This window comes from Mustela nigripes, chromosome 13, assembly GCF_022355385.1.
Source record: "Mustela nigripes isolate SB6536 chromosome 13, MUSNIG.SB6536, whole genome shotgun sequence".
NCBI classification, from domain to species: domain Eukaryota; kingdom Metazoa; phylum Chordata; class Mammalia; order Carnivora; family Mustelidae; genus Mustela; species Mustela nigripes.
In genome coordinates this window covers 45,289,886-45,317,333 of record NC_081569.1, presented here as the reverse complement: position 1 = coordinate 45,317,333, position 27,448 = coordinate 45,289,886, and the positions used below count along the sequence as shown (strand labels likewise).

The 27,448-nt window shown below is 36.8% G+C and overlaps 1 protein-coding gene across 7 annotated transcripts in view; it reads left to right on the top strand.

The window, feature by feature from the left end:
• The window catches only part of DENND4A (DENN domain containing 4A), a 129,355-nt gene that overhangs the window by 27,292 nt on the left and 74,615 nt on the right, over positions 1–27,448 (top strand). For 6 of the 7 annotated variants that reach the window (XM_059372302.1, XM_059372301.1, XM_059372300.1 and 3 more), the window contains exons 2-4: positions 9,745–9,828; positions 16,801–17,133; positions 24,374–24,623. In XM_059372302.1, coding sequence (XP_059228285.1) covers positions 16,823–17,133; positions 24,374–24,623 — 561 coding nt within the window. In that variant the 5' untranslated portion in view covers positions 9,745–9,828; positions 16,801–16,822. The remainder of the gene's footprint in view (positions 1–9,744; positions 9,829–16,800; positions 17,134–24,373; positions 24,624–27,448) is intronic. The other variant, XM_059372296.1, reaches the window with a different exon arrangement.

Sequence of the window (27,448 nt, the reverse complement as noted above, 5' to 3'; positions counted from 1 at the left end):
TACTTTAGTAGATGACCACTCTGTCCTTCTTATACTTTTTTTTCGTGTTCATATGTCTGTGCATTTATATGTTTGTATAATTATGTTCAAATATAATTTTCCAGATGGCTGAGTAAATGTGACCGGCAAGTCTTTTCACACCATATATATTTACACTTTTTTCTTTGGTTTGTTTCTGCACCTACTTTGTATGGGGGTATTGCTTTTGGAGACATTTTTTTCCTTTCTCAGTCTGTATGCATTCTCTGATAAAAACATAACCACTCCGTAGGGATTTAGGGGCAGTGGCTGAGGGAGCAGGAAGGAACTGGGCATACTTATAAAAGGTCAGCTGAGGAATCCTTGTGATAGAATTGTTCTGTATCTTGACCTTGGTGATGAATACATGAAGCTACACGTGTGATAAAAATGCATAGAACTAAATATACCCACATGCACACATGCACACACATACACGAATACAAGTCAAATTGGGGAAATCAAAACAGGATAGGTAAATTCATCAATGCAGTATTCCAACTGTGATATCGTATTACAGTTTTGTAAGAGTTGTCATTGGGAGAAACTAGGTAGGTGTGCCAGATCTTTATTATGTCTTTGAACTGAATGAGAATATATTATTATCTGAAACTAAAAGGTTTGACTAAAAATAATAGCAATTTATGGGAGTCTGCTGAAAGATAATGTAACACGGAATGTAGTTACAGGAAGTACATTGACATACCATACTGGGCATGAATTCTGTAAAACTGCTGGATAGAAAATCAGTATAACAAATCTGTTGTATTTCCATACACTAATAACAAACTACCAGAGAAATTAAGAAAATCAGTTTACAATTACATTGAAAATAATAAAATACCTAGGAATAAATTTAACCAAGGAGGTGAAAGACCTGTACCCTAAAAACTGTCAAGACATTGGTGAAAGAAATTGATGAAAGAAGACACAAATAAATGGAAAGATATTCCATGGATTGAAAAATTTAATGTTAAAATGTCCATAGTACCCAAACCAATCTCAGATTCCATACAATCTCTATCAAAGTTCCAGTGGCATTTTTCATAGAAATAGAACAATCCTAAAATTTATGTGGAACCACAAAAGACTATGAGTAGCCAAAGCAATCTTGAGAAAGAAGGACAAAGCTGGAGGAATCACACTTCCTGATTTCAAACTATATTACAAAGCTAGAGTAATCAAAATAGTATGATACTGCCATAAAAACAGACCCATAGATCAATGGAACAGAATAGAGAGCCCAGAAATAAACCTATGTTTACATAGCTAATTAATCAATGGCAAGGGAGATAAGAATATATAGTGGGAATGGGGAGTCTCTTCAATAAACAGTGATGGGCAAGTTGGACAGCCACATGTAGAAGAATGAAACTGGATCACTGTCTTTCACCACACACAAAAATTAACCCAAAATAGATTAAAGACTCATGTGTAAGACGTGAAACCATAAAACTTCTGGAAGAAAACTTAGTAACCTCCTAGACATTGGTCTTGGTGATGATTTTTTGGAATTTGACACCAGAATTGAAGGTAACAACAGCAAAAACAAACAAGTTGGGACTACATCAAACTAAAAAGATATGCAAATCAAAGGAAACCATTAACAAAATGAAAAGGCAACCTACTGAATAGGAGAAAATCTTTGTGAATTATATATCTGACAAGGGGTTAATACCCAAAATACATAAAGGATTTGTATAACTCAATAACAAAACCCCAAGTGATCCAACTAACAAAATGGGCTGAGGATTTAAATAGACATTTCTTTCCAAAGAAGACACACAGATGGCCAACAGGTACATGAGGAGATGCTCAACATCAATCATTAGGGAAGTGCAAATAAAAAAACAGTGAGATTGCCTCACACCTGTTAGAAGTGCTGTTATCAAATGACAATAAATAATATCTGTTGGCAATGATGAGGAGAAAAGGGAACCCTCATGCACTGCTGGTAGGAAAGTAAATTGGCACAGCCACTGTGGGAAACAATGTGGAGGTTCCCCCCCAAATTAAAAATGGAACTACCATACATTCTAGCAGTTCTACTTCTGAGTGTTTATCCACAGAAAATAAAACCACCAATTCAAAAAGATATATGCACCTACCCACGTGTTCATTACAGCATTGTTTACAGTAGTCAAGATATAGAAGCAACCTAACTATCCCTAAATATATGAATGGATAAAGAAGATGTTGGGGGGGTGGTATGTGTGTATATATATACAATGGAACTCACCCATAAAAAGAATAAAATCTTCCCATTTGTGACAACACAGATGGACCTTGAGGGCATCTAAGTTAAAGAAGTCAGAGAAAAACAAATATGATTTCACTTATATGTAGCATATAAAATACTAAACAAAACAGAATTTTCTAGTTTTCCTAATTAATTTCTGGTTTCATACCATTGGAAAAGATATTTGATATGATTTTAATCCTCTTAAATATATTAGTACTTATTTTGTGGCCTAGCCTATGATCTGTCTTGGAAAATGTTGGATGTGAAATTGAGAATTGAACTTGAACATGAGAATTGAACTTATTCTGGGGCACCTGGGTGGCTCAGTCAGTTAAGCATCTGCCTTTAGCTCAGTTCAAGATCCAAGGGTCCCAGGACTGAGCCCCATGTCTGGCTCCCTGCTCAGTGGGAAACATGCTTCTCCCTTTCTCTGCCCTTCACCCTGCTTGTGCTCTCTCCCTCTCTCTCTGTGTCAAATTAAAAAAAAATAATAAAATCTTTATTTTAAAAAAAGAGAAGAGTGTGTATTCTTGTTGCTTTTGGATGGAAATTCTGTAAATATATGTTAAGTCCCTCTGATCTAATGTGTCATTTAAGTCTGATTTTTCCTGTTGATTTTTTGTCTGGGTGAGGTATTAGGGTTCCCTACTATCATTGTATGGCTGTCTGTTTTTCTTTTTAGATCTGTTAAATTTTCCCTTAATATTATTAAACAGTAGGTGCTTCTATTAAATAATTTAGGTGCTCCTGTGTTGGGTGCATAGATATTTACAAATGTTACATCCTTGGGGGTACCTTGGTGGCTCAGTTGGTTAAGCATCTGACTCTTGATTTTGGCTCAGGTCCTGGGGATCATGCTGTGCACTGGGCTCTGCACTGAGCAAGGAGTCTACTTGTTCTTTACCCCTCATCCCATTCATACTCACTCTCTCTCTCTCTCAAATAAATAAAATCTTTTGAAAAATGTCATATCCTCTTTATCATTATGTAACCCCCTTCTTTGTCTCTCATTATTGCCTTTGTTTTGAAGTCTGTTTTGTCTAATATAAGTATAGCTATTCTGGCTTTCTTTTGGTTTCCATTTCCATGGAATATCTTTTTTCTGTCTCTTCACTTTCTTTTTCCATCCATTCACTTTCTTTTCTTTCTCTCTACTTCTTTTTTAAAAAAGATTTTCTTTATTCCAGATAGAGTAGCAGTGGGAAAGGAGATGCAGAGGGAGAGGAACAGGCAGGCTCCATGCTCAGGGCTTGATCTCCGGACCCTGAATTCACGACCTGAGCTGAAACCAAGAGTCAGACACTCAGCTGAGTGAGCCACTAGGAGTTCCCATACCCTCACTTTCAGTTTGTTTGTGCCTTTACATCTAAAGTGTGTTCTTCTGGGCAGCATATAGATGTGTCTTTGTTTAATCCATTCAGCTACTCTGTGTTGGAATTTAGTCCATTTACATTTAAAGTAATTGTTGATAGTTATGTGCTTACTGACATTTTGTCTTACCTTCTGCTTTTATAGTTTCTCTCTTTTCCTTCTTTGCTCTCTTCCTTTGTGGTTTGATGACTTTTTAAAAAGATTTATTTATTTATTTTAGAGAGAGAAAGAGAGAGACAGTGCCTGATGGGAGGTGGGGGGGGAGAAAGGGACAGAGGGAGGAGAGAGTCTCAGGCAGACTCCCCACTGAGTTAGGAGCCTGACACAGTGTTGAGCTCATGATCCTGAGATCATGACCTGAGCCAAAATCAAGAGTCAGATGCTTAACTGACTGAGCTACCCAGGTGCCTTTGAGGACTTGCTGTAGTGGAATGGTTATATTCCTTTCTCCTTATTTTTTGTGTTATTCAGTATAGGTTTTTGCTTTGTGGTTACCATGAAGCTTATATATAACATCCTGTACTTCTAGCAGTCTGTTTTAAGTCAATAACAACTTAAGTTTGATCCTGTTCTAAAGCTTAATATTTATACTCTCCTTCTACACATTTTATGTTTTAATATCACATTTTTGTGTATCCTTTAATTAATATCTCAATCATAATTATTTTTACTACTTTTGTATTTTAACCTTCATATTAGCTTTATAAGTATATGATCTACTACCTTTGCTTTATATTTAATTTTCCAGTGAGACTTTTTCTTTCATGTGTTTTTGTTACTAATGAAAGAAGTTCCCTTAACTTTTCTTATAAGGCCAGTTTAGTGATGATAAACTCCTTTAGCTTTTTCTTATCTGGAAAACTATCTGTCCTTCAATTCTGAATGATGATTTTCTGGGTAGAGTATCCTTGGTTGTAAGTATTTTTCTTTCAGCACTTTGAATATCATGCCATTGCCTTCTGGCCTGAAAAGTTGGTGCTAGGAAATCCACTGATAGTATTATGGGGGATTCCTTTGTACATAACAAGTTGTTTTCCTCTTGCTTTTAATATGTTGTCTTTAGCTTTAACTTTTGACATTTTATTTATTTTTTTTTCTTTTTAAAGATTTTATTTATTTATTTGACAGACAGAGATCACAAGTAGGCAGTGTTAGGGTCCGTGATCAAAGGAACGAGACTGATACAAAGCGAAGGTCAAACAAAACTTTATTTCCCGCCAAGCATCAAGAATCAAACTGACCGGTCAGGGCTATCTCTTACGAAAAGGCGAGGACGATGATCCCGACAAGGTCACTCCCAAGAAGGCTGCTCCGGACGAGGCTACTCTAGATGAGGCTGCTCCGCAGATGAGGCCGCTCCATGATCGGAGCCGCTCCCAAGAAGAGGCCACTCCCAAGATGAGGCCGCTGCTCCATGAGGTTGCTCCCCAGACAAGGCCGCTCCCAAGAAGACGCCATTCTGGACAAGACCGCTTCCCAGATGAGGCCGCTCCCGACGACGAAGAGGCAATGATGACAGCGACGATAACAAGGAGGACAACCCGGATGACACAGACTCTGCTCCCCACGATGCCACTCTGACAAGGTTGCCACCCAGAGGAAGCCACCGCTGCGGACAAGGCCGCTCGTGGCTCGGGGTGGCAAGGCATTTTGCGGCAAGGCTGCTGGCGGCTAGGGGCTGTTGGCATCTCTGGGCCACTGGCGTCTCGGGACCGCTGGCATCCAGGGGCTGCAGGCATCAGGACCGCTGACCGCTGGGCCGCTGGGCCACTGGACTGCTGGTGTCTTGGCACCACTGACGTCTAGGGGCTGCAGGCGTGGGGACTGCTGAGCACTGGACTGCTGGACCACTGGTATCTTGGGACCGCTGGCATCCAGGGGCTGCAGGCATCAGGACCGCTGACTGCTGGGCCACTGGACTGCTGGTGTCTCGGCACCACTGACGTCTAGGGGCTGCAGGCGTGGGGACCGCTGAGCACTGGACTGCTGGACCACTGGTATCTCGGGACCACTGGAGTCTCAGGGCCGCAGGCGTCGAGGGACCGCTGACAGCTGGACCACTGGTGTCTGGGCAGCTCGGGGCTGCTGGAAGCTGCACTCGGCTGAAGGCTGCAGGTGGCTCGGGGCCACCGGAGGCGGGGCCTCAGGCGGCTTGAAGCTGCAGGTGGCTGGAGGCTGCAGGCGGCGACGGCTCGGGACCCCCAGTGGCTGGAGGCTGCAGGCGGCGGCTCTCGGGGCCGCAGGAGGCAGGACCGCCGGAGGCAGGACCGCAGGAGGCAGGACCGCCGGAGGCGGGACCGCTCACGGCGGTTATAGCTCTTACAAGAGCTGTTATAGCTCCTCCACTCTGCGGACTCTTCGCTCCCGTCGACTCTTCTGCTCCCGTCGTAGCTCTCCTCCTGCTTTGCTAGCCTCGCAGCAACCTTTATGCAGATGGTTGAGTCCCACCCCTATACAGGTGGCCAATCGGATCTCAATCCACCCTAGTGGATATACACATGCTGCACTGATTGGACATTTCCACCTGGCCTGCGCCACCCCTACATCGGGGTCCACAAGCAAGTTCCTCTGGGAGGGGCAGGCCTTTACAGGCAGAGAGAGAGAGAGAGAGAGAGAGAGAGAGAGAGAGAGAGAAGCAGGCTTCCTGCAGAGCAGGGAGCCCGATGCGGGGCTCGATCCCAGGACCCTGAGACCATGACCCGAGGCAAAGGCAGCAGCCCAAACCACTGAGCCACCCAGGCACCCCTGACATTTTATTTTTTTAAGTCCATTTATTTATTTATATGAGAGAGAAAATGAAAGAGAGTGAGCATGAGAGGGGGAAGGTCAAAGGGAGAAGCAGATCCCCGTATGAGCAGGGAACCCCATCCATGCAGGACTCAGTCCTGGGACTCCAGGATCATGACCTGAGCTGAAGACAGCCACTCAACCAACTGAGCCACCCAGGTGCCCTAACTTTTGACATTTTAATTACAGTGTGTTTTGATGTGGGTTTCTTTGGGTTTCTCGTATCTAGAACTGGTTAGGTTTCCTGAATCTGAGTGTTTTTTTCCTGCCCCAAGTTAGGGAAGTTTTCTGCCATTATTTATTAAACAAGATTTCTGCCTCTTTTTCTCTTTCTTCTTCTGAGAGTCCTATAATGCAAATGGTAGTTCATTTGATAGCCCATAAGTCCCACTGTCTCTTTCCTGTCTTCTTGCAATAAGATTTTAGAAATATTCAAAAAATATATATGCCACTCCATATTTACTGACTGAAGTTTTTCAGTGAGTCTGAAGTGGAGTTATGTCTTAGTTTTTGAAACACATATATCTATCCTGACCATTTTTTGCGGTTCAAAATACAATAAGGTTGTTCTTATATTATTTCTTATTCATTCTTTTTATCCTTCATTCCATTCTAAGACATTTTATCAAATTTTGACTCAAACAGTTTTGGTCCTTTCCCCCTTTCTCTTCTACTTCCCACAAACATCCGTATCAAGTATCACTGGCTTAGGTAAATCCAATGTCTTTTGCTGTTACTTCCCTCTTATTAGTAGATACTCCATGTTGGTTAGAGCTGTGGTTTCTTCCTCTTGATGTGCTTGTGACTACTGTGTTTCAATTTGCTTTCCTGCAAAAGCTTTGACCCTAAATGAAACTCATATGCAGATGTGTGTGTGTGTGTGTGTGTGTGTGTATGTGTTCAACATTATAAAGATAACATAAAATAAGTTGATGCAATACAGTTGGATTGACTATACTGTAAGACTTAAGCAGTGGCATTGTCTCTTCATTTGTTGTTTAAAATTACTAATAACTACAACCTACTCAAATGCTCAATTTTAAGAAAATATGGTGATGACATATTGAATTCCATAATACACATTGCTTATTATCTTGGTCAGAAGACCTGCATTCCCTGATATCCCAATTGTGTCTTGTCAAGGAGTTGATAAAACTGATGCTATTTAAATGGTATTTTAAAATCTGTAATAGCCCAGTGGAAAACATAGGGAGAAACCTCTTTGACCTCAGCCATAGCAATTTCTTACTAGACACATCACCACAGGCAAGGGTAACAAAAGCAAAAATGAACCATTGGGACTTAAGATAAAAACCTTCTGCATGGCAAAGGAAACAATCAACAAAACTAAAAGGCAGCCTATGGAATGAGAAAAAATATTTGCAAGTGACATATCTGATAAAGGGTTTAGTATCCAAAATCTGTAAAGAACTTCTCAAACTCAACACCCCCAAAACAAATAATCCAATTAAGAAATGGGCAGAACTATGGCCCAGCAATTGCACTACTGGGTATTTACCCTAAAGATACAAACGTAGTGATCCAAAGGGACACATGCACCCGAATGTTTATAGCAGCAATGTCCACAATAGCCAAACTAGGGAAAGAACCTAGATGTCCATCAACAGATGAATGGATCAAGAAGATGTGGTATATATACACAATGGAATACTATGCAGCCATCAAAAGAAATGAAATCTTGCCATTTGCGACAACATGGATGGAACTAGAGCGTATCATGCTTAGCGAAATAAGTCAAGCAGAGAAAGACAACTATCATATGATCTCCCTGATATGAGGAAGTGGTGATGCAACATGGGGGCTTAAGTGGGTAGAAGAAGAATCAATGAAACAAGATGGAATTGGGAGGGAGACAAACCATAAATGACTCTTAATCTCACAAAACAAACAGGGTTGCCGGGGGGAGGGGGGTTGGGAGAAGGGGGTGGGATTATGGACATTGGGGAGGGTGTGTGCTTTGGTGAGTGCTGTGAAGTGTGTAAACCTGGTGATTCACAGACCTGTACCCGTGGGGATAAAAATATATGTTTATAAAAAATAAAAAAATTTTTAAAAATGCAAAAAAAAAATGGGCAGAAGACATCAGTAGACACTTTTCCAAAGAAAACATCCAGATCATTAACAGATACACAAAAAGATGCTCAATATCACTCATCATCAGGGAAATACAAATCAAAATCACAATAAGATACCATTTGACACCTGTCAGGATGGCTAAAATTAATAACACAAGAAACAACAAGTGTTATCAAGAATACAGAGAAAGGAGAACCTCCTTGCACCATTGGTGGGAATGCAAACTGGTAAAGCCACTCTGGAAAACAGTATGGAGGTTCCTCTAAATGTTAAAAATAGAACTACCCTATGCTCTAGTAATTGCATTACTAGGTATTTACCCAAAGACTATAAAACTACAGTTGCAAAGGGATACTTGCACTGTGATGTTTATAGCAACATCAACAATAGGCAAATTGTGGAAAGAGCCCAAATATCCATCAACTGAAAATGAATAAAGAAGATGTGGTATATGTATACAATGGAATATTACTCCATTTTGATAGCCATCAAAATGAATTAAATCTTGCCATTTCCAATGAAATGGATGGAGCTAGAGTATATTATGCTAAATGATATAAGTCAGAGAAGAACAAGCACCATATGATCTCACGTATATGTGGAATTTAAGAAAGAAGATAGATGAACATACGTAAAGGGGAAAAGAAAAGACAGAGGGAAACAAGCCATAAAAGACTCTTAATGCTAGAGAACAAACTGAGGTTGATGAAGGGACTTGAGTGGGGATGGGCTAGATGGGTGATGGGTATTAGGAAGGGTACTTGTTATGATGAGCACTGGGTATTTTAAGAGGTGAATCACTAAATTCTACTCCGGAAACCAATAGGGGGGATTGTTAACTACCTAAAATTTAAATTAAAGAAAAACACAAAATCTGTAATAAAGGGAAAATATTATACATCATGCCCCAGAAATAGGCATTTTTTTCATACTCCTTTCTCCTGTACACATTTATCCTTTTGTGTCATTAATTATTATTTTATTTTTTCTCCATCATTCTCCCCATTATTTGCTTTTTTCCCCTTTAATGTATAGCTTCTTAACTGAAATGTGTTTAAGGAAGAGCTGGTGTTTGAAAATGACTTACTGGGTCTTAAGCATGTGGAAAAGATACATGCAATCATTTTCTTTGAAAATTGTCATTGTTAACAGAACTTAAGTATCTACAGGCATCTTAGTGGGAAATATTTCATTGGAATTAATTTAAGTTCAATTTTTATTCTTTCCAGTACAGTTTTTCTCAAACTCTGAGGCTTGCAGAATTCACAAACTGAGATCTGGCATCATTTTCAAAGAAAGACCTTCAGTGATGTGTAAGTAGCTTTTTTCATTTTGATTTGTTTCTATTAGTTGTTTTCTGTATTAAATACTGAAAAGTTATTTTACCATTCTCTGGAGAGAATTTGGCATATATTCACCACAAAATGATTAACAAGTAACACAATATATCTTATTGAAACATGTCTTATGATGTGCCCTGGGTCACTATAATTGACTGTGAAGAGAGGCAACATCCTCAAGTGTAAAGAATACTGGATTAAAGGACTTGCCTTGTCTGCCACTAACTAGCTACATCCTTAAGTGAGCCATCTTCTGAATTTTAGTTTCTTTGGCTATATAATGAGGAATTAGACTAGGATTAGTAATAAAATCCTTTCCCCTGGAAATGTCTGTTATTCCCAGCTTTACTTTTTTTCTTTTTATAATAAATCAAAGGTTAGTAATCATCTAAAAGGGAGCTCTCAAATTACATAGTTTTGAGTTTTTGTACTTATTTTTGCTTGGAAATAAATATTGGGAGAGGATGACTAGGAGACTAGGAGACAAGTAAGCTCCTACCCTTCCCAGAGCCACCCCCCCCACTCCTGCTCATGAAATTTGCCTCACATAGTCCATTAATTTAGGTTAATTAAGCTTGTTTTTTTAAAAAGTCACGTTTTCCTTGGTTGGGTTGAACCTTTTTAAAAGGATGTCACCCTACTTTTAAGTATGATATACAAATAAGATTTCTTTCAAGATTTCCATACAGTGCTGATCCTGAATGAGTGCCAGTTTTCAAGGAGATGGGAGAAAGGGACAATAAAGTGGGGGTCACATCTATGCATGGGGCTTTTGTGGGGACAATGGTAGGGAAACTAGGCAGGCTGAAGGCCAGTACTTGGAACCTGGAAGGGAGATAGGAGAAGAGAGAGCTTGAGGTGGAATAAAAGAATAGACAAAGATGTGGGAAAGTAGAACTGGACAGGAAACTTCTTTGAAGGCAGAGACTATGGCTTTCATCAATATTATCTAACACCAACTCCTAGAATAGTGTCAGATCTTAATAAGTATTTATGAAAAATGCATTGAATGAATGAATCATTCAATATATTTCTAATTTTGCCTAAGGTTGTGATGGTTTTGGTTATTGGTTACTAGACTCAAAGCATCTAGGTTATCTCTGGCTGCTCTACATTCAATAACTACAGACAGGTAGTTAAGTTGAGACAGGTAACTGAGGTTCAGAAAATTGATTCTGAATCACAGAAGAAAGGTCTTACACTTGAGGATTATAAAGTGAACTATTAATTCATTTAACAAATATTATTTTAAGCAGCTACCTACCATACTTAGGGTACTAACTGGGAATGGAAAAATGGGGTAGTGGTTATAGTGTATAGTTCTATTTGATGGAATATTATGTAGGCACTTAGTGTAATTATGAAGATTATAGCAGTTTGGGAAAATGCTTACTAAAGAAATATACAAATATGTATATTCTATCTTATATTGTTCATGAGGACTAGTAGGATGTTTTTTTCTCTCAAAGAAGACTAGGAAACATTGTTAAATAGAAAGCTGATTTATTATTGGGAATAGAATAGTTGAATTTCTTTTCCTTTCTTTTATTTTGTACAATTCACAAAGTTTAAATGAAAATCCAAATAAACTCAAGTTTTAAAACAAATATGATGAATATGTATTGACCAGAAAAAGGAAATACTGTTTTGTCAAAGAGGAAGAAAACAAAACTAAATTTGTAGGGCAGGATCGGTTACCTTGGTTGGAAGAAAAATTAGAGATGAAGTTTAGAAAAGATGGAAATGAGAGTCTCTGGTTTAGTTTTAGTAATGTAGGAAAGGATGGCTAGATTACATTCTTAATGTGGGATTACTTTTTTAAAAATTTCTGATATGAGGAATTTGAAAGGCAGGGCAGGGGCGTGGGGGGTAGGGAAGGAAAAAATGAAACAAGATGGGATTGAGAGAGAGACATACCATAAGAGACTCTTAATCTCACAAAACAAACTGAGGGTTGCTGGGGGGTGGGAGATAGGGAGAGGGTGGTTGGGTTATGGACATTGGGAAGGTATGTACTATGGTGAATGGTGTGAAATGTGTAAGCCTGATGATTCACAGACCTATACTTCCAGGGCATGTAATGCATTATATGTTAATAAAAATAATTTAAAAATTAAAAAAAATAAAGTAATATGGCACTCTTAAAGAAAGAAAGAAAATTTCTTCTAGCCTATTTATTTAAGTGAACTGGAGTGAGGGATATTCGAACAAGTCCATTGTGTTATCAATGATTTTTACATATAGGTCTTGAGTTTTTGACTGTCATTCTCTATTTGAAAGATTTTTGCAAAACCCCTATGCTCAGATTTTTTGTTTTTCATATATCTTTAAAATGTTACCTTTCCACTCTTTTCTTATTCTTAGAGTTAGCCTACATAGCAAATACTTAAGGACTTTGACCTACTGGAGTGATAGTAGCAATATGAAAGAATCTGAATTGATTGGGTAGATATTGAAAGGGAGGAAAACAAACGATTCTCCATTAATTTGTGAATGGGTAAGAGCTTTCTTATAACGATTTATTAATTTTGTTCTCATAAACCTTTTAGAACTACAGAGCTCGTTCTTCTTGTTTTTCTATTCTCAAAGAAAAATAGATGTACTTTGAAGTGAAATACTAGCTAAGCAGCTATCTGAAATTTTAAGAAGATGCCTATCAATATTTTATAAGGTAACTCCTTAAGTTATCTACATTATGTTGAACAAAGAAGAATTAAAAAACAGTGGTTAATGATGTAGTATTATCGTTAACACTAGCTTATATAAACTTGTGTTGGAGTTTTATATTACTGTGATTATTTACAGAACTGTTGGATCGATTGCTTGTTTTGTGTAGCCCCCAGTTTAAATGAACTCAAAGAAACTTACATCCAAAAAAAAAAAAGAAAGAAAGAAAGAAAGAAAAGAAATTTACCTATGTACCTCCTAATTGTTTAGGGGTTTTTGCTGTCATGTACTACACTAAAAGTCCAAGTTTTGTGTGAGATGAGGAATGCTTTCCTCAAATGCTCTTTCCTAGGAATTGTTGGTAGTTCTTGCCAATGCAAGGCATTTTATCTTAATGTATATGTAGTATTTTTCACGAGGATTGTAATTTTCATACCCCATTGTAAGTCTCTTGGCTAAATGGAATTGTTAGAAAATACTGTTGTTCATTTCTGTATAAAAGATTTTCAGTATTTTCTTTGCCTTATAAATTTTAACAATATCATTCCCCTAAAGATATTCTTCTAATATGTAAATATTATCTAAATATCTAATAACCATAATATTTAGATAGTATGATATTTAATATCTAATATCTAAAGATGTTCTTCTAAAACTCAAACTTATTTTAAAAACAGTTGAATTAAAATAAAAAGTAGAGGTGCATTTTCAGTATTTTCCGAATGGATTAAAGGGCACTTAGATCTTATAAGAAGTCACCTGGAACGTTGCCAGCTGTATTCTTGGCATTACATACTTGATCAGCAGTGCCTTAAGACATCTTGTTTACCTTCCTAACCACTCTCTGCCCTCAAATGAATAAATGGAAAACAACATCAAGGTGAGAGAACTGGAGTGATATATAATTTATTTTCTTGTCAATAAACTGTAAGAAGATTTTATCACCACTTTAAAATTATTTTCTTATATGTATTGATGAAGAACAGTAATTTTTTCTCCTTTAGTAGTGATATACCGTAGTCAGTTGTAAATGAGATCAAGTCATTAAACTTTGTCAATCAGGAAGATGTAACTAAATGAATTTCACATACAAATTTCTCCCAAATATCTCCTTATTAGTATAATAGTTCTTTTCAAAAGAAGGTATTAATTTGTGAGATTAAGAGTCACTTATGGTTTGTCTCCCTCCCAATCCCATCTTGTTTCATTTATTCTTCTACCCACTTAAGCCTCCATGTTGCATCACCACTTCCTCATATCAGGGAGATCATATGATAGTTGTCTTTCTCTGCTTGACTTATTTCGCTAAGCATGATACGCTCTAGTTCCATCCATGTTGTTGCAAATGGCAAGATTTCATTTCTTTTGATGGCTGCATAGTATTCCATTGTGTATATATACCACATCTTCTTGATCCATTCATCTGTTGATGGACATCTAGGTTCTTTCCATAGTTTGGCTATTGTGGACATTGCACAAATATGTTAATATATATTATTACTTTAGTTATATTGGTTAAGATACTATCAATTTCAGTTAATAAAGTTACCTTACTACAGCAAAAAAAAAAAAAAAAAAAAAAGAAGGTATTAAATATAAATATGTTTTCGTGATAATACTGTTCTCATTCTCTCCCTTCTTTCTGCATAGCAATATGTAAAACTACATAGTATGCAATAGTGACAATATGCTATAGTTGAAATAACATGAAGTTAGAGGGGCACTTGGCTGGCTCAGTTGGAAGAGTATGCGACTCTTGATCTGAGAGTTGTGAGTTCAAGCCCACGCTGGGTGTAATTATTTAAGTAATTACTACTTAATAAATAAATAAATAAATAAACTTAAATAACATGAAGTTAGAGTCTAGGAAAAATGAGAATATTTAAATGTCTTTATTATAATGACAGTGTTTTACCAAGATATTTTTAAGATTTTAAATCAAGAGCTTATAGCTTCAAATTCATGCACACATAAAAGCAAATAAACACATATGGAGGCTTGGTTAATGACCTGCCAATTCTACTTTAATAAATTTTTTTTGAAGAAATAATAGGATTTGTAGCCTTAGGTTTATGTTCAAGATTATTCATCATGGCATTAAAAAATATTAACAAAGTTAGTAGAAGTACATTCAACAATAAAGAGATAGATCAATAATGTTATGTCCATAAAATAAAATACTATGGAGCCATTAAGATATATTTTCAAAGACTATGTAATGAAATGAAGAAAAAGGTTAAATACAAAAGTACTTTTAAAAAAGGTACTTTTAAACAAAACAAAACAAAATTTAAAAATTTTTAAATAAAAAATGTGCTTTCGTCCTCCTACATTTTAGAAATGGATAGATGATCATCAGGGTAAAACTACTTGTTTTTTTGTGAAACACCTGTTACATGTAGTCAGCTGAGAGTGACGACTGTTTAACAGTCTTCCCAGGAGACAGCTTATTACTTTCTCTTTATTGTCAGGCTAGGGGCCATTTCTGAAAAGTTTAATCCCTTTATTTTGTGCAGAAATCTTATATGTAAGGGAGTTGCTAATTGGAGTCATATACATATAAATAAAAGAAGTAGAAACATTTGACCCTTCTTTAGGTGTGTTTTCTAAGTGAACAGTGGGAATATTTAGAGTATATTTAAGCAATGGATACAGATTCTGCAAAATGTGGCATGAATTCTGAAACGTCATTATGTTAGAAAATTTATTACATTAGCAATAAAGAAATTTCAACAAGTTTTGGGATTATGATGAAAATGGTGACAGTTATATTACAAACAAGTATACTCCATAAAAATTTGTTTGCCCTCAGTTACTTTATAGTCTACAAAGTTCATTTACTTTGAACTAGCATTTTCTAAAGCATCTTTTAGAGGTTTTTTTTCTAGTTTTTAAGTGGGAAAATAGGGTTCATTGTTCAAATAGACTTGGAAAATCTTGGGCTAGTAAGCAAAGTTAAAGTTACCTTTATCAAAGGACGGCTGATGCTTTCATATTTTTATATATTTTATTATAAATATACGAAAGAGACATATTGTGTGTGTGTATGTGTGTGTGTATAGTTTATTTGTCCTTTTTTTCATTTATAGGAACTAAATTTAGCATGACACATGTTGGAAAGTATCTGTTTGATATTAAACTTTTTTCCTGTAACTGTTATATAAGGAATGACCATACTGTAGAAGGTGTATTCTCCTCGTTAAACAAATAAAGTTGAAATGACACCTGAAGGGAATTTTGCTATGAAAGTGTTTGCAAATACATAATGGGATTCTACTTTATGTATTTTTTCTTTGAATTTATTATAAGCATGCATTACTGTTCTAATCTCTGCCCCACTTTTGTTATTTGAAGTTCCTCTGTTTGTTGTATCTGCTGAGACTCACTCATGGTGGGTTTTTCTTTGGATGTTTTTGTAGTTTTGGAGTAGGAGGTCATCTTTCGCTGGGCTTTATCTGTGGAGAACGTGGGTTGAGGGTATTCCCTTCTAGAACTGTTCTGTATTTGCTTCCCCCAGGGTATAACTAGCCTGGGAACAGTAACTGCTAATATCTGTTTGGAGCTTCTTGGGATTATGCAGATGGCTTATGGTCAAACATCATATCCAAGTCTGTGTAGGCCTGTTGTTATACATTCACAGAGGAGACTTTTTACCAGTCCCCACTCCCCACAAAGCTGGGCCCAGATTGAGGCAATCTATAATCTCCCTGTACCAGTGGATGGATTTTTAAAATCCACTCTTTAACTAGGGATATAGGCCTTTGAGGCTTTTGGTTTTATACAGATGTCTCAGTTCTAATTCCCTATCTTATGTGGTTCCAAAGCCTTGTCTCCTGTCCCTGTAATGCCTTTTAAAACACAAACCCCTTGAGTACTAAAGAGATCAGCAAATTTCCCCAACCCATTATCAGCTTATACTGCACTCTGGTCTTCGGTTCCTCGGTATTTTGGGGCCCTGGGGATTTCATTTTTACAGGTTAGTCTGTGCATTTACAAGGATGTGTTTTGTTGTTTTTGTCATCTACTTAGGTAATCCAGGCTTCCATGTTGTAAAAAATGGAAATTCATGCATTACTTTCATATTCAGAAAATGATGCTAAATATATTCCCATTTTTTAAAACACATGCATTTTACATATTGAAATGAAATGCATAATAGTGTTGTTTATCAGAGAAGTAGTATTCTTTCTATAGTTTTTCATTCTTATTTATGCACAAAGCACTTCTATTTATTTGACTTATTAGAGGAGACTACTAAGTCTTTCACTTTCCTTTTAGATGTAACCTTCTGTAATGGAAGATGATTGAAGATAAGGGGCCTCGTGTTGCTGACTACTTTGTTGTAGCAGGATTAACTGACGTTTCAAAGCCTCTTGAAGAAGAAATTCAGTTCAATGATGCCTGTCATAAAGTAGCTAAACCAAAAGAACCTATCACAGATGTTTCAGTGATTATTAAATCTCTTGGGGAGGAAGTACCACGGGATTATATATGTATTGATGTTACCCCAACTGGATTGTCAGCTGATCTCAATAATGGAAGTCTTGTGGGGCCACAGATTTACCTTTGCTACAGAAGAGGAAGAGATAAGCCTCCACTTACAGATCTAGGGTAAGTTGTTTTTTCTTTTAATTGTTGCTATTGATCAAACTAATGTGCCTTGTAGATTTTGAAGTTCACTGTTCAATTTGTTTATTAATAAATACATGGCAGCTTTAGAAAAATAGACACATATTTAGAATCCTGGGTTCTCTTTCTGTGTTCCTTATACCATTTGATTATCCCTTTGTTTCCAGCACTTTCTTCTTGTCAGAGCTTCTTTTTGTTAAAGGGAGAGACTTTGAAAACTTCTACAGCAAAGTACCAGAAAACTAGGGTATTGTCCTGACCACAAGAATTTTAATAATTTTAAAAGTGCTAGAAAAGGATGACTTTTGAGCATCAGTCATATGATCATTGTAGATAAATGCTTAAGGCTGTAAGCATCAAACAAGGATCTTTGGGTAAATTAGTGCTTTGCTTCGGATACTATATTAAACTTAGGGCTCATTTTTTCTATAATAGCTTTATTGAGATAGGTTTTGCCTACCATGTAGTTTACCTATTTAAGTGTACAATCTGTGGTTTTTAGTGTCTGTAGAGTTGTATAGCCATCACCACAATAAATTTTAGAACATTTTATTATGCTGGAAAGAAACCTCATACTCATTTTAGTTGCTGTCCAGTTCTTCCTAATCCCCTCAGCTCTAGCAGTGCTTATTCTACTTTCTATCTCTATGAATTTGCCTATTCAGGACATTTTACATAAATAGAATCATACTCTAGGGCAAAAAAAGAATACTTTTTGTGCCTGGCTTTTTTCACTCAGCATTATGTTTTCCAGGTCTATTCATGTTGTTGTATGTGTCAGTACTTTATTCTTTTACATGGCTGAATAATATTCCATTTTATGGATGTACCTTTATTTATTTATTTTCACAATTTATTTATCTGTTCATCAGTTTGGTGGACATGGAGGTTGTTTCCACTTTTTGACCATTATAAATAATGCTGCTGGAAATAATCATTTATAAATTTTTGTATTGGTGTATGCCTTCATTTCTCTTCCATATATATTTAGGAGTATAATTGCTGGGTGTTATGATAACTCTGTGTTTAATCTTTTGAGGAACTGCCAGACTGTCTTCCAAAGTAGCCACACTACTTTGCATTCCTGCTGGCAGTGTATGAAGGTTCCAATTTCTCTATATCCTTTTTTTTTTTTTTTTTTTAAAGATTTTTTTATTTATATATTTGACAGAGAGAGATCACAAGTAGGCAGAGAGGCAGGCAGAGAGAGAGAGGAGGAAGCAGGCTCCCTGCTGAGCAGAGAGCCCGACGCGGGGCTCGATCCCAGGACCCTGAGATCATGACCTGAGCTGAAGGCAGCGGCTTAACCCACTGAGCCACCCAGGCGCCCCAATTTCTCTATATCCTAGCCAACATTTTGTATTGTCATTTTGATTATAGCTTCCCTAGTGGTATCTCATTTTGGTCTTTTTGCATTTGCTTGATGGTTAATGATGTTGAACATCTTTTCATGTACTTGTTGGCCACCTGAAAATCTTTTGAGAAATGTCTATTCAGAATCCTTTACCCATTTTTTAATTGGCTTGTCTTTTTATTATTGAACTTTAATAGTTCTTTACATATTCTAGATGCAAGTCCCTTTTTAGATATATGATTTATAAATGTTTTCCCCCATTCTGTGGGTTGTCTTTTTGCTTTCTTTATGGCATCCTTCAAAGCTAAAAAGTTTTTAATTTTGATGAAGTCTGATCTATTTTTTCTTTTGTTGCTTGTTTTTTGGCATCATCTCTAAGAAGGCTTTTACTAATCCAAGGTCATGGGGATTTACACCTAAGTTTTTGTCTAGGAGTTTTATAGATTCAGCCTTTATAGTTAGGTCTTTGATCTGTTTTGAGTTCATTTTTGTATATGGTTGAGGAAGGGGTCCAACATCACTATTTTGCTTGTTGATACCCAGTTGTCCTAGCAACAACTGTTGAGAATATTCTTTTCCCATTTTCAAAAATTAATAGGCCATGAATGTATGGTTTTATTTCTGGACTCTCAATTCTATTTTATTTGTCTACATGTCTTATCTTTGTGCCAGTACTACACCGTTTTGATTGCTATAGCTCTGTAGTAAGTTTTTACATTGGAAGTGTAAGTCTTCAAACTTTGTTCTTTTTTGAGATTGGCTATTCTGTCTGGTCCTTGAATTTCTGTATGAATTTTAGGATCAGCTCATCAATTTTTTTTATTGCCTATCAGATTTTTTTGGTAATTTAAATTCAATTAATTAACATATATTGTTAGATTCAGAAGTAGAGTTTATTGATTCATCAGTTGCTGGTCACACCCAGTGCTCATTAAATCCAACGTCCTCCTCACCCAGTTACCCCATACTCCATTCTCCTACCCATCTCTCCTCCAGCAACTCTCAATTTGTTTCATAGCTATAGTTCAGAGTGTCTTATGGTTTGTCTCCCTCTCTGATTTCATCTTTTTAAATTTTTCCCCTCCCTTCCCCTGTGATGCTTTGTTTTGTTTAATTATACACATGAGTGAAATCATATGATAATTGTTCTCTGATTTACTTATTTCTCTTTGCATAATACCCTCTAGTTCTATCCACCTCATTGCAAGTGGTAAGATTTCTTTTTTTTCAATGGCTAAGTAATATTCCATTGTGTATGTATTTGTGTGTGTGTGTCACATCTTCTTTTTCCACTCAGCTGTCAGTGTACATCTGGGCTTTTTCCATATTTTGGCTATTGTGGACATTGATGCTATAAACATGGGGGTGCAGGTGCCCCTTCGGACCACTATGTTTGTATCCTTTGGGTAGATACCTAGTATCTAGTTGCTGGGTCATAGGGTAGTACTATTTTTAACTTTTTGAGGAACCTCTGTACCATTTTCCAGAGTGGCTGTACCAGCTTGCATTCCTACAAGCAGTGTAAGAGGGTTCCCCTTTCTTCATAACCTCACCAATATCTATTGTTTCCTGACTTATTTATTTTAGCCATTCTGACTGGTGTGAGGTGGTATCTCACTGTAGTTTTGATTTGTATTACCCTGATTCTGAGTGATATTGAATATCATTTCATGTGTCTGTTGACCATCTGGATGTCTTCTTTGCAAAAGTGTCTATTCATGTCTTCTGCCCATTTCTTGACTGGACTATTTATTTTTTTGGGTGTTGAGTTTGATAAGTTCTTTATAGATTTTGAGTACTCAGCTTGTCAATCTTTGCAAAGATCAGGGATCTTTTTAAAAGATGAATATGTATATGGATATGTGTTTATCTTTACATTGATGTACTTCTCCTTTATATATATGTATCCTTACATTCATTTATTTCTCTTACATATATATGTAATATATATTCATCTTTTTAAAAAGAACCCCAGGGGCGCCTGGGTGGCTCAGTGGGTTAATACCTCTGCCTTCGGCTCAGGTCATGATCTCAGGGTCCTGGGATCGAGTCCCGCATCGGTTCTCTGCTCAGCGGGGAGCCTGCTTCCTCCTCTCTCTCTGCCTGCCTCTCTACCTGCTTGTGATCTATCTGTCAAATAAATAAATAAAATCTTTAAGAAAAAAAAATAAATAAAAAGAACCCAATCTTTGCAGAAATTGGCATCATATATACATTATATAATATATATTATATATGCAAAAGGAGAATATATAAATATAAATATATATATATGATATAGATATATCCATATATATGGAACAAAAGAGGAACAAAATTTCAAAGATCGTGAAATAAGTTCCCACTGAAAAATTGAAAGAAAAAGACTAAAGGAAAGCTACAAGTAGCTCTAATACTGTCTTCAAAATAGTTTATAAGAAATAAAAATTAGCCTTCTTGTTTTCATTGCTCAGTTGCAAAAGAGCATGTACTTGAGCAATTTTTGAGTTAAAAATAAAGAACATATCAATATCCCTACTTATGTTCCCAGAAGGGACCATAAAATTTCCATCTCCTATTATATTAAGTCTGAAAGTGTACAGTCATGTTTACTAATGCCTTAGGGGAGATAAAATGAATTGGAAAAGTTCCTGAAATTTCTTCTACTTTAAAATTTCTATCATCTAATGTTTGGTGTCAAAAAGTTTGATCAAAAATCAATTTTTATTCTCTTAATTCATGAAGGAATTATAATTTAAAGTTGGTTTCAGAACAGCTATTATATTGCCTCTTTTTTTCTAAGATTTTTAATTTATTTGTCAGAGAGAGAGAAAAAGAGAGAGGACAAGCAGGGGGAATGACAGGCAAAGAGAGAAGCAGACTCTCAGCTGAGCGGGGAGCCCAATGTATGACTCAATCCCAGGACCCTGGGATCATGACCTGAGCCAAAGACAGATGCTTAACCAACTGAGCTACCCAGGGACCCTACTATATTGCTTCTTGTAAAGCTTATGTATTTAGTAAATGAGTTGGGAAAGTAAGCCAGCTTTTAGATCTTTTATTTGTTTCAAGTTTTTATTTATTTATTTAAGATTTATTTATTTATTTGAAAGAGAGAGACACAGAGAAAGAAAGCAAAGAGAGAAGGAGACAAGCACACTCCCTCCTGAGTGGGGAACCTGACGTGGGGCTTGAACCCAGGACCCTGAGATCATGACCTGAGCCAAAGTCAAGAGTCTGATGCTTAATAGACCAAGCCTCCCAGGCACTCCTCAAATTTTTATTTAAATTCTAGTTAGTTGACTATAGTGTAATATTGGTTTCAGGAGTAGAATTTAATGATTCATCCTTAATCACTTCATCTAGTCCATCCCCTACGTACCTCCCCTCCAGTAACCCTCAGTTTGTTCTCTATAGTAAGAGTCTGTTACAGATCTTCTTTTCAGAAGATCAGGTAATTTGCTCGTATGACAACTTGAACATCCTCAGAATTATAGATTGTGGATGAAATGAAGGGAATGTTGCAGATTCTTATTAGGGTGTTGGAGTTTCCTAATTTAGAGATGAGGAATTTTCCAAGTATAGGAAGGATTCTCCACTAGCAAAGAGCTTAAACTAGAATGAATAAATTAACCACTCTTATCAATATTCCCCTTGTTTGTCATTGTGGAGGCTAGGGCAACATTTTTAAGAGCCTTTGAAAAGCTTAGTTTAGTTAGACAAGAAAAGTTCCTAACAATATAAAAATAAAAAATAATAACATAAGTAATGTATATATAATAGCATAATACCTGATTAAAGAAAACAGGTATCTTATTATCAGATATATTTATATTCCATATCTTTAAGAAATTCAAGGTAGTAAATGATGGTATGTTGTTTTGTGTTATATTTTTGTTTTCTTGTTTTCAATTGAGCATCTGTTTTCCAGGCACTATTTTAGAGGACTTACTTATACTCTCATCTAATTCTCTTGAGATCCTATGGGTTAAATTTTTTTTAAAAAATTTTAAGATTTTATTTATTTATTTGACAGAGAGAGAGAGAGAGAGAGAGAGAGAGAGCGCGTGCACACAAGGGAGCCCAAGCAGGGGGAGTGGCAGAGGGAGAGGGAGAAGCAGACTCCCTGCTGAGTAGGGAGCCTGATGAGGGACTTGATCCCAGGACCCTGGGATCATAACCTGAGTGGAAGGCATATACTTAACTGACTGAATGACCCACCCATCCTTGGTTTTTAAATGTTATAGCTGAGTAGTATAAGGCTCAGAGAGATTAAATATTTGCCTAAGAGAATACAGCTAGTAACAGGTAGTAGAAATTTGAATTGAGATGTGTCTAACTTCTCTCTGTTACAATGCCTTTTTTTTTTTTAAGATTTTATTTATTTGACAGACAGAGATCACATATAGGCAGAGAGGCAGGCAAAGAGAGAGAGAGGAGGAAGCAGGCTCCCCGCGGAGCAGAGAGCCCCGTGCAGGGCTCGATCCCAGGACCCTGGGATCATGACCTGAGCCAAAGGCAGAGGCTTAACCTGCTGAGCCACCCAGGTAGCCCTACAATGCCTTTTTTTAAAGATTTAAAAAAAAAAAAAAAAACAACAAAAAAAAAACACCAGAAAAGCAAGATCAAAAAGAGAAGGAGGAATCAGCATTTAAGCTAACATTAGGATAAACATAGTTGCTATGATTAAGCATCAAATTTAGCTCTAAATTTTCAAAATAAAAGTTGAAAGAAAAATTTGTTTGCTGACAGCCACGACAAAAAGGGAAATTAAAAATAATATTAGAAAGAAATATTTTGACCAATTTTTGGCACTTAATTTTATTTGAATAATGAGATTTTATAAAAGGAAATACTCACTGATGTTGAGGATATTGCCTGTTATAACAATTTTTTTAAACTTTTTAAAAAAAAATTTATTTGACAGAGAGAGAGATCGAGAGAGATCACAAGTAGGCAGAGAGGCAGCCAGAGGGGGAGGAGGAAGCAGGCTCCCTGTTGAGCAGAGAGCCTGATGTGGAGCTCGATCCCAGAACCCTGAGATCATGACCTGAGCTGAAGGCAGAGGCTTAACCCACTGAGCAACCCAGGTGCCCCTCTGTTATATAACAATTTTTATAGCAAATGCAGAAACACACTTAATATAGTAGAGCTTTATATTTTATTTTTTTTATTTTTATTTTTTTGGCTCATGTCAGGGAGTTAGCAGTAAAATACAAATCAGTGAATTCTCTGAGGGAATAGACTAATATTATTACAGTAAGACGTTTTTCCTTGTATCCCCAAGTACTTTTTGGAAGATGTAAGGAATGGGTGGCTGGCCTGACCGTTAATGAAAGCCTACCATTTTCCCACAGTAAAGAAAAAGAAGAAAAAAAGCCTATGTTTTTCACCCATCTTTGATTAAAGATGGGTTGAGGTTATTTTCTCTTTTGAAAAACCTAGAGCTGTCTCTTAAATTTGAGGGAGTATAAGAAGTAAAAGCATACAGGCAGGTTCTATACTATTTGACAAGAAGGCTTTTGTAAAGTTTTAACTTTGGTTAAAATATAAAGTTGCTTTTTCAAAAGAAGATGGTTGGTTTTAGAGACAGAAATAAATAAGTAAATCTATTAAATGGAATGCTAAAACAGTTGCCTCTGCAGTTGTTGCCATTATGTGATTTATGCCAACAAACACAAAAGATAAACTGAGTTTTCCTTACATTATTTTAATTTTGGTGGGGAAACCACTATCCTGTACTTTTAAATGGGACTGTGCAATTCAAACTTGCAGTAAGATTGGAATATCTGCTACACTTAAAGGTTGGCTTATGATATCTGACAATATTACCTATCCTATTTGAAGATGTTTTGCATTTATGTAGTTATTTATGTATTTTTCTTTTAGGGTTTTGTATGACTGGAAAGAAAGATTGAAACAGGGATGTGAAATTATTCAGACTACTCCCTACGGACGCCCCGCAAATATTAGTGGCAGTACCTCATCACAAAAAATTTATATCACTTTCCGAAGAGCCTCTGAAAACATGACTCAGAATACGTTGGCTGTCACAGACATATGTATTATTGTACCCAGTAAAGGAGAAAGCCCACCACACACATTTTGCAAAGTCGACAAGAATCTCAATAACAGTATGGTAAGTAACTCTTTTGTACTGATAAAATTAGCCACTGATGAAAAGAGCATAATTTAAAATCTCTGAAAAGCAGCATATTATAATAAGTGAATTAAAAAATACATTGTTGGGGTGTTTTTTTTTGGGGGGGGGAGAGAGCATGTAGGGGGAAGGGGAGAGGGAGAAGCAGACTCCCTACTGAGCAGGGAGCCAGACAGGCTTGATCCCAGGAGCCTGAGATCATGACCTGAGCCAAAGGCAGATGCTTAACTGACTGAGCCTCCCAGGTATACCTAAAAATATGTTTTTAAAGATGTTGGATATTTTATTTTGGGGGAAGTATTTTAGTTGTACTTTCAAAAGGAGTTGTACAAAAAGTTTGCTTGCTTGCTTTTTAATTAAAATAATATTTTTTCCCTTACTGGAAAAGTAGTACTAGCCGAGGGTAATCCCTACACTTAGATGCCATAAACTTGTGTATTTGAGGACATGGCTTCCCTACGTTTTTGGGAATCATCAGTCTTTCTCTATTGGATTATTTCCTCCAGCATGCAAAGCATGTTGCAGTATAGCCCATCTTTACAAAACTCCTTGACCTCTATGTCCACTTCCATCCATTGCCTCATTTTATTGTTCTCCTTTACAAAGAACATCTCAGATGAGGGGACTATATTCTGTCTGCTTCCTCACTTTGACTCTCTAACTATAGAACGCCTAACTATAGGCTTTTGTCCCTATCATTCCACCAAGATTGCACTTGTTGAATCCAATGGTCTTGATTTGTAATTTTTCAGTAGGTTTTAACACAGCTGATCACGTCTTCCTTCTTGAAACAATGGCAGGAAGATAAGGTGTATTCTCTTTCTATGTACTTTCTTGCTTTTTCCTCCTACCTTGCCCCATTCCCCTTCTGCCTTTACTAATCCCTAACCACTACACAATGCAGTGCCATAGGCTCAGAGGGCCCAGACCATTTATCTTTATCATCTGAACTCAATCCCTTGATGATTTAATCATTTAAATATAAGTTAAATACAAGTGGTTGGCTTCTAAATTTATGTGTCTATCTTGGACCTATGTAATTCATCTCTCCTTGAATATCTTATAGAATAAATCATTGCAAATTTAACATGTCTAAAACTCACTTCTTGTGTGCCTATCCCAGCCTATTTAGCCCGTGGTCCTCCTCATCTAGTAAATGGAAGTTCCACTCTTCTAGTTGCTCAGGCTAAAAACCTTGCAGTAATCCGTAACCTTTCTCTTCTACTTTTCATTCACATCTTCTGTGAATTCTGTTGACTCTAATCTCAAAATGTATCTGAAACCTGACTACTACTCACCCTATCCATTGCTTCAATGCTGGTCCAAGCCATAATGCTCTTTTAACAGGACTGTTGCTATAGTTTTCTAATTTAGGAAACAGGCAAATTTTCATATAAAGGGCTAACTAATAAGTTTTGCAGGTCATACATAGTCTCTGTCACATTCTCTTTCTCTCTCTCTCTCTCTTTTTAAAAACAACCTGGTGATTCACAGACCTGTACCCCTGGGGATAAAAATATATGTTTATAAAAAATAAAAAATTTTAAAAAAAAAGAAAAAAAAAAACAATCCTTTAAAAATGTAAAAACGTGGGTGGCTCAGTGGGCTAAACCTCTGCCTTCGGCTCAGGTCATGATCTCAGGGTCCTTGGATCGAGCCCCGCATCAGGCTCTCTGCTCAGCGGGGAGCCTGCTTCCCCCTCTATCTCTGCCTGCTTGTGATATCTCTCTCTCTGTTAAATAAATAAATAAAATCTTTTTTAAAAAATTAAAAATAAATAAAAATGTAAAAAACAGTCTTAGTGTACAAAGCAGGCCTTGGGTCAGATGCAGGCCATAGTTTGCCAGATCCCTGGTCTAACTGATCAAGGCATCCATTTTGCTTCCTGCAACCTATTCTTGAAGCAGCAAGAGCGATCCTTTTAAAACATAAATCAGACCATGTCACTCCTGGGCTTACAACCTTTAATGGCTTCCCATCTCACTCTTACTAAAAGCCAAAGTCCTTTCAGTAGCCTTAAGGCTATGTATAGTCTGTAATTGTCTTGGTCCCATTTTGCTATTTTAAATTTTAAAGAAAAAAATTTTGTGCCCCCCTTCCCACCCCCAGAGTGAGAGGAGAAGCAAATTTTAGATCTTTGAAATGAAAGTTCTTGTTCTTATTACTTGTTCCTACTTATATCTTTTGTAATCCCTTTCCAGAATTACTAATTACAATTTGTCCTATGTCCTTTCAGACCTTTTTGTGTGCATATGTGTGGACATATATAAAATGTGAATAAATTTATCCTCTATTTTTCAAAAACTGGAAATTTTTATATATTCTGATGTAAACTTTTTTCCACTATCTGCCTTCACTTGATAATAACTCTCTATTTAATTCTTGTAATAATTGTATAATATTTCAGAATACAAAAGTGAGGAATGATGATTACAAATTATTTCCAGTTTTTCCCATTACTAATAATTATGCTACTTTGATCTGTGCCTTTTTCTTTGTATATTTATTGAAGTGTCTTTGGAAGAATAAATAATTATAAGTGGAATTGATGGGTCCCAGGGTATGCTGCACATTCTGGAAATTGTTGACACACTGCTCTGAAAGGTCTGTGGTACTTTGTACTTTCATTAAGAAGACCCTTTCCCAGGGTGCCTGCGTGGTTCAGTCAGTTAAGCATCTGCCTTCAACACAAATCATGATCCTGGGATCCTGGAATTGAGCCCTACATCATTGAACTTCCTGCTCAGTGGGGAGTGTGCTTATCTCTCTCCCTCTGACAACCCCCTCACTCCCACCCCATGTGC